Source organism: Periophthalmus magnuspinnatus, chromosome 1 (genome assembly GCF_009829125.3).
Source record: "Periophthalmus magnuspinnatus isolate fPerMag1 chromosome 1, fPerMag1.2.pri, whole genome shotgun sequence".
Taxonomy (NCBI): Eukaryota; Metazoa; Chordata; class Actinopteri; order Gobiiformes; family Gobiidae; genus Periophthalmus; species Periophthalmus magnuspinnatus.
The window spans coordinates 27,865,119-27,872,967 of record NC_047126.1 but is presented as its reverse complement, the minus strand read 5'-3'; the positions used below and the strand labels follow the sequence as shown (position 1 = coordinate 27,872,967).

At 39.5% G+C, this 7,849-nt stretch overlaps 1 protein-coding gene across 2 annotated transcripts; it reads left to right on the top strand.

Moving 5' to 3' along the window:
• The first annotated feature begins 551 nt into the window (after positions 1-551).
• g3bp2a (G3BP stress granule assembly factor 2a) lies at positions 552-7,362 on the top strand. 2 transcript variants are annotated; one of them, XM_033971900.2, is made up of 13 exons: positions 552-757; positions 2,112-2,230; positions 2,326-2,407; positions 2,488-2,661; positions 2,872-2,962; positions 3,058-3,163; positions 3,245-3,425; positions 3,881-3,982; positions 4,094-4,196; positions 4,278-4,337; positions 4,421-4,549; positions 5,037-5,155; positions 5,648-7,362. In XM_033971900.2, exons 2-13 carry the CDS (start codon positions 2,136-2,138, stop codon positions 5,924-5,926), a joined length of 1,521 nt encoding a protein of 506 aa, XP_033827791.1. In that variant the 5' UTR covers positions 552-757; positions 2,112-2,135; the 3' UTR covers positions 5,927-7,362. The 2 variants fall into 2 exon arrangements, with proteins under 2 accessions (XP_033827791.1, XP_033827784.1); XM_033971893.2 differs by having other exon boundaries at positions 561-757; positions 5,037-5,164.
• Positions 7,363-7,849: the final 487 nt, after the last annotated feature.

The following is a 7,849-nucleotide window of genomic DNA, read 5'->3' as shown; positions in this document are numbered from 1 at the left end:
GTAAGTTTATGATGCAGTGGCAACTTGCCAAGAGCACTGCTATGTTACACATTCATTCCTGATACTATTTATTCGTGTCTGCTCAGTGTTAAATGTATAATACATTCCATGTATTATTGATAGATTGATAAATACCAGTAGTCGATTCGTGCATTATTTTAAAACGTGTGACGAGACCACTGCATTTTATATTGCCTATTATTCTCGACAACCAAGTTGTGATAGCAGTCTGTAGAGCGCTGTCATTTACCAGTTTGTGCTAGTCCAACACATGTGTGTGCATGTGTGTGTGGGGGTGTGCGCGCGCACACGTGTGTGTGTGTGTGTGGGGGGGGGGGGGGGGTGAAGGGCTTACACTGTATATTATATTAATATTTCATCATCATCATAATTTTATTTGTGTTTTTCTATGTACCTTATGTCATATTTTATTTTTGTTACTTTAACATTTGTTTTTTTCTGTTGTGTGCTGGGGGCGGGCTGTGCGTGACGCACTACTTTCTCCTGCTCAGTGTACGTCGCGGATTGGTCCCTGGGCCGTGCTGGGGGTTCCCTGCCCGGGACAGCAGGGGTACAACAATAAGCCGGACCGATCACAAAACCTCCAACCTCTGGTTTATAGCACAGTTCACAAGAGTAGTGTGTGGCAAACATCACCTTTCTTACCTGGGTTATATTTTAATTCAGGGCGGATCACATCCCTATAAAAGTTATTTATTATAAACTAATCTGTCTACATAGATAGGTCCTTCACAAGGTAAGTTAGCCTTCCGCTTTACTGGAGCTAACAGCTAAATAAAATGAAACGCTGGTTTAGCTTTATGCTAAAGTTAGCTGCATTGTCTAATCAAAACTACGGCAGTTCAAGTGTCAGTCTGTGATAAGTCACCTTTAGCTGTCATCTTTATATTTATTCTCATTAACAGATTACTCATTTTAAATGGGCCCAATTGATACGCAACATTGATGTTCTTTGTTATGTTTTAGCAACATAAAACTTATTCCTGTGACATATTTGGTTGTAGAGTGAGCTAAATTGTGATGCCCTCCCCCAAAAGCGCATTGTTTTAGTTTATCGGGGGCATTCTCGGTCCAGTTTATTCGACTGAAACGTACTTTGACGGGAGATGCGACAGGACATGCCACTGTGTTTACAACAGACAACAACTGAATCAATGAAATCATTATTTATTTCACCTCATAATCACAGGAGAGCTATTTCGTCTGACGTTTCAAAAAAAATATCGTTCTCCGGTTCCTTCGTGAACACTGAGCAATTTGTTGTAAAGTAAGTGGTATAAATGACAATTGGCTTTACTAAAACTACGACGCCACAAGTCAAGCTAACGCTAACAGTGAGGTTAGCTCCGTGTGAAACGGGCTGTGCTTTCTGTGTGTGGAGGAAGGAGGCCACACCGGCACATTAGCTCTGGAGTACACTCACATCAACAGGACACACATCAGCAGGACTCACATCAGCAGTACCAGGTGGTTTCATTTTATGGACTCGAGCAGCGGTGACAGCATATGTAAATCTAACTTGAAAATGTAATACCATTTATCATGTCAAAGAGCGCTAATGAACACAGTGCTGTTGATGTCCAAATGTTGTTAGCAATAGACAGGCCTCCTAATATACAGTCGGCCTGGCATTACTTTAAACACTCACTGTGCAATACATAATAATGTAGCAATATCTTAGTTATTAATTAGTTGTGTTTCTTGTTGAAGTTCTCGCTCTGGTTTGTATTGTTTTCGCTTTCCCTTTGTCCTGCGGGATGCATGGCAGGCTGTGGCGTAGTTGAATGATAGCTCGTGTTGGCTGGACACCAAACAGGTCTTGTTTTGGCACAAAGAAAGTAGTCCGCGTCTGCTGTAAGTGATAAATAATGTGCAGCGCAATCAGACATTCATATAACAGATGGACAGTATGTAGTCGTATGCTCTGTTAAATGTTTTTGTTTTTACTGTTTGTTGCTATATAAACAATGCTCATGCTCAAGTGGCCACTTTGGTTTATGTTATGTAATTGTGCCTTAAGCTATTTGTCTCAGAACATTTTATCTGTTGTTGTGTTTATTCATTTTCATACCGGTGTGATACATTTACAGCACTTAATATTGTTTACCAAAGAAATGGTGATGGAGAAGCCAAGTCCCCTGCTTGTAGGGCGGGAGTTTGTGAGGCAGTATTACACACTGTTAAACAAGGCGCCGGATTTCCTGCACAGGTAAAATACATACTTGCATGAATACATAATTTTCTTCTGGTCATAACTCACTGTTATCTATTATTTCTATCAATTTTTATGAACTTTATTTTTAGATTTTACGGACGTAATTCTTCCTATGTTCATGGAGGACTGGATCCCAGTGGAAAGCTGGCCGAGGCAGTGTATGGACAAGCTGTAGGTTTCACACAAAGTTATTCTGAAAATATATTGTGATTCCAATAGGAGTGAACAAAATTTTTTGTTTTTCACACTAGGAAATCCACAAGAAGGTGATGTCCTTGCAGTTCAGTGAATGCCACACAAAGATCAGGCATGTGGATGCTCACGCCACACTGAGCGATGGCGTTGTGGTGCAGGTGCTTGGGGAGCTGTCCAACAATGGTCAGCCCATGAGGAAGTTCATGCAGACATTCGTCCTTGCTCCAGAGGTGAGCGAGTCAACATACCATATCCGTCTGTAAATTGACAAGAAAAAGTGGCATTCTTTAAAAAAAAATTTCAATAAATCTATCATTTTTATAATCCAATGAAGGCAAAGGTCAGTTGTATAGCAGCATGTATCTTGACATCCTTAGTTTCTTCCACCCAATAAAGTTTACAGTTGTTTTACAAAATTAGTAACACTATGTTTCATTTAGGGTTCAGTAGCAAACAAGTTCTATGTCCACAATGACATCTTCCGGTATGAGGACGAAGTCTTTGGAGACTCCGAGGCTGAGCTTGATGAAGGTACGTAACTCTGACTTGATTTTTATTGCATGCTGAAAACGATAAGAATTTTGAGTTGGATCATAATCAGCATATTTTTCAAATGGATGCATTAGAATCTGAGGAAGAGGTTGAAGAGGAGCCAGAGGAGAGACAACCTTCTCCTGAGCCCCTTCAGGAGAGCCCAAACAGCAGCACCTATTATGAACCTCACCCTGTCACGTAAGCAGAAATCACTCCTTTTTAGCTTGGTTTCTTTTATATGTATCCCATATTGAACACACAACTATTTGACATCTGTAGTAATGGTGTGGAGGAACCCATGGAAGAGCCAACAACAGAACCGGAGCCGGAGCCTGAACCGGAGCCCAAAGCTGAGGAAACAAAACCTGAAACTGATGAGAAGGTTTTGGATGAGCTGGAGGAGAAGGCGCCTTCACCAGCCCCTGTGGAGTCCCCCCCACACACCCAGGAACCACCCAAAGTAAGTATTCCTCACTGATCTGTAAAATAAACTAAAACTTACAAAAACTGCCTATAACTGTATTGTAGTGTTGTCACAAATATGAGAATAGGTCTAAGGATAGACTCGATAGCGATTTTGATACCCAAATGATCATTTTAAAGGTTTATTATGCCATGTGGCCTTACACTAGTTTTGATAAAACTCAAGAGGTAACTGTTCAATAAAGGTCAAATTTAACTAGTTATGTGATTTTTATTTTTTTGAGTATCAATACTTGCTTAAATGAGTCTAGTTTTTATATAAATAAAACAGTCTGATTTTTGATACTTTTCACAGCCTACTGCGTATTGCACAAAATCCTACATATATCTTTGTATCATAGAACAAGGAGCTAATACAGGCACTGTCAAAGTGTAACTGTGTTTAATTTAAGATGTCTAATACATGACTCCAACTTCTTGTACATTTTCAAGGCTTTCTCCTGGGCTTCAGTTACCAGTAAGAACTTGCCTCCTACCGGACCAGTTGCCACCTCTGGAATACCCCCACATGTTGTCAAAGCTCCAAGCTCACAGGTAACCAACCATTTACATTTCAATTATATGGCGTTGAAAAATGTCTATAAATATTGACTAAATGTTTAATGCAGAATTAAGCTTTATATTAGTAATTTTTACACCACTTAGCCAAGACTTGAGGCCAAACAAGAGAGTCAGTCTGCCCCTCTTCGACCAAGAGACCAGCGGACACGCGACAGACCAACCTTCACTTCTCGTGGTCCCAGGCCAGGTAATGCAGCAAACAATCTCATGTTGTCAGATGCTTGGTCTTGTCTTATTAATACTTTTCCTTTCCAAATCTCAATTTTAGATGGTGTTTCATCATCTGACTCTCAACCAGGAAAACCACATTTGAGCTTTGTAAACAAAGGTAGAACTTTTGACGAATTATTTTCGTGTTTTTTTTTTTTTTTTTGTGTGGCTATTATTGTAAAGGTGTGTTCTGCTGTATAGGTGGGCGAGGAGATGACTCTGGTGATATGGACAGCAGACGAATGGTGCGATACCCCGACAGCCACCAGCTTTTTGTTGGTAATCTCCCACATGACATCGATGAAAGTGAACTGAAGGATTTTTTCATGAGTAAGTTGTCTCCCAAAGCTGAATAAATAGTGATGGGTATTGTTAAGTATTTTAAGCATTTTATTAATTTTTCTTATTGTTACTTAAAATAGACAAAAAAAAAACATATATATATATATATATATATATATATATATATATATATATATATATATATATATATATATATATATATATATACTTTATATACTTTATTTTCTCTACTCAGGAAATTGGAAATAAAATTATGCCTGGATGTTTAAGTAACTAGTACTAACAGATTTATTTTTACAGTTTTATTTTTTTCAAATATTTTATTATTAGATTACTATTTTAGGACATAGAAGTAGCATATTTTATTTCATATTCCTGCATTTTGGGCCATGCATACATGTAAAAACAAAGATGGAAATGGCCAGATGAGGTATCTGGCCATTTCCATCACACACATCATGTTCAAAGTGTATTTCTTTATTGAATTCTAATAAATGTACTTTTCCTCTTGCAGCATTTGGAAATGTTGTGGAACTGCGAATCAACACAAAGGGTGTGGGTGGCAAGTTGCCCAACTTTGGATTTGTGGTTTTTGATGACTCTGAACCGGTGCAAAGAATCTTGGGGGCCAAGGTAGAAGGGGCATGTATTGACATTTCATTATCCATTTCATTCATCTGGTGGTGCCCGTGTGTGTTTCATCTGTCAATTCATCCTTGACCATTAACACTTTATGGTCACAGACCGGTTAATGTTAGATTTTGTTATATTTGTAACCCATTTTATTTTTAAAGAGGCTATAGATCAATAACACCAAGATGGAAAAATATGCATTGAAAGATGCATCTATACCCCAGACCTGCCCAAACTTTCAAGATCTTTTTGTTCAGCATTTCATTCGTCTTTGAACCTTAACTTTACCAGACACATCTGTTTAAAGACGTTTGTAGGTGTAGTCCATCTCATTAAATACAAATCTCTTTAAACAGCCCTGATGGATGTAAAGTTATAAAGCTCTTCACTAACACACTGCTTTGCTTTTTCTTCTCACAAAAGCTTTATTTCCCATTCTACCATCATTTTCTTTGTATTCTATGAGCTAACTTGGCATTGCTCTTGTTGCAGCCCATAATGTTTCGAGGCGAGGTGCGTCTGAATGTGGAGGAGAAGAAGACGAGGGCGGTACGTGAGAGGGAGACCCGTGGAGGGGACGACCGGAGAGACATGCGGCGTGGCGACCGTGGCCCTGGAGCAGCTCGAGGCGTCGCTGGGAGTGGGATGATGCGGGAGCGTGAGGGCAGGGGTCAGGCTCCTCGAGGAGGCCTGGCCCCCAAACCTGGGATGGGCTCCGGCCGAGGCTCCGGGGGGCAGGGTGATGGGCGCTTTGCCACCCAGCGGCGTTAGGAAGAGCACTACCTGCAGTGCGGAAGTAGTACCGTGTTCTTCATCCTCAGTCGTTCTCAATAACGAAAAGAAATCTTCATGTACAAACGTATATTTGTTTCTGTTTTTTGTTTACGTTTTTGTTCCCTCCTTGCTTTGGAATGTGACTGTCCACTATTGTTTGTCAAATAGACGAAACAAAATAAGCAAACATATTTTTTGCTTTAGTTGTGAGCTGAGCATCCTTTTCAGGTATCTCAAGAATTTCACAAACTTTTAATTTGTAAGTTTGTGAACAAGGCAAACCAACCAGGAGTAATCTGCCACATTAGAAGGGACTGATAAAACTTGTCTGGTAATTCAGCCCATCATTTGGATAAGAGATTATATGCCTATATCTAACTGGGGCGCTGCTTCACAAAATCCCACTATTGCACATTTTCTATGGTAGTTTTCTGGCCTCTGTCGGAAAAGAGTGAAATGCAAAAATTGTGCAGATCTGGGAAAAATCTTGCCTTTTACATTTTTCCTTATGAGAGACCACTGCTTGAAAATTGCATAAGGCACTCATCAATATGCACTAATGGGTACTTTTTGTCGTATTACATTGATCTCCATGTTTGGAACGCAGCTGGAGGGACGCATTCGTCTCTAAACACACGACTTATTGGGGCAGGCCTCATTCACAGCCTGTCTGCTGTGACAATGTACTTTTCACACTTTGACCCAAAAGTACTCTTCAATTTCTGCTGGATGGACAAGATCACAAGCAAATTAACATCAGATTTTCTTCCTCATTTATACCTGAATAAAAGCCCAGATTCTGGACTTTCACCAAATGTTTGGGGAATGGACTGTATAAACAGAAGTGTACAATTGCAAGTAGTGGTAAGGACGGTGGCTTTTTTTCTTTTTTCATCCCCAATTTTATTTTCCTCTTTTTCCCTGACCAGCTAGAAAGCAAAACAGACGGTTGGATGGACAACAGCCTCTTCCCTCTCGTCATTCCTCCCACAAGTGCAGAGAAAAAGAATAAATGTACAGTAACAAAATCATAGTTTACGCTTTTGATTTATTTGTAAATTTTACATTTGTCAACTTGATAAAAGCATGATGGTGCCTTCTATTTCACTCTTTTGAGTCTACAGCTCTGCAGCTCCAGGCTCGCTGCCTCCTAATATTGAGCTGCTTATTTTGAACTATTACTTACTGGGAGCAGATGGAAAAATCCTCAGTATTCACAAGATAAAAGTTGTTTCTTTTCAGGTGCATATTTCATGTTTCATACGGTTTTACTACCTAAGAGAATCTGCTGTGATTTTTGTACATTTGTTTTGTATGGTGTGTCTGTTCTGGGTTTTGTAGAGACAAAAGGTGCCTCGCGTTCTGTTTTGTTAAATGGTTACGAGGGTTCAGAATTACTTACAAAAGGTACATTAAAGACAGTGACTTTCAAATGCTTGTTCCTTGGTTTGACACATAACCATGCTAAGTTAATCTGGATAGAAAAATGCTTTATACTGCAGTGTTCTCCATCGTAAGCATGCTTTACTCATTTTATTGCAGTACTTCAAATGATCCCAGGATGTAAAATGTCCATGTTTTAAAACATGGACTTAACCAATGTCCCAGCTACCGATGGCAAATAATTTTGTAATGGTTAATGAATATGTATTTTCATATGCTGTTCATGTGCTATGTTTTGTTTATTTCCACTATTTAGGCAAGTATAATTTGTTTGCCAAAGTATAAGTCCACTGACTTTTACCACTTGGTAGGGAGGGAAGACCTCAGTCTCAGCTGTTGTCTTGCACTGAAATGGATTGTGGATGTAGCATTTTTTTCTGGACACATGAGGTCTTCCTTGACTGGTGGTATTGCACTATTACCAACTGGGACAATCTTGTCTGTTTTCGATACAGCCTTTCCAAAAACTTTCAAGCA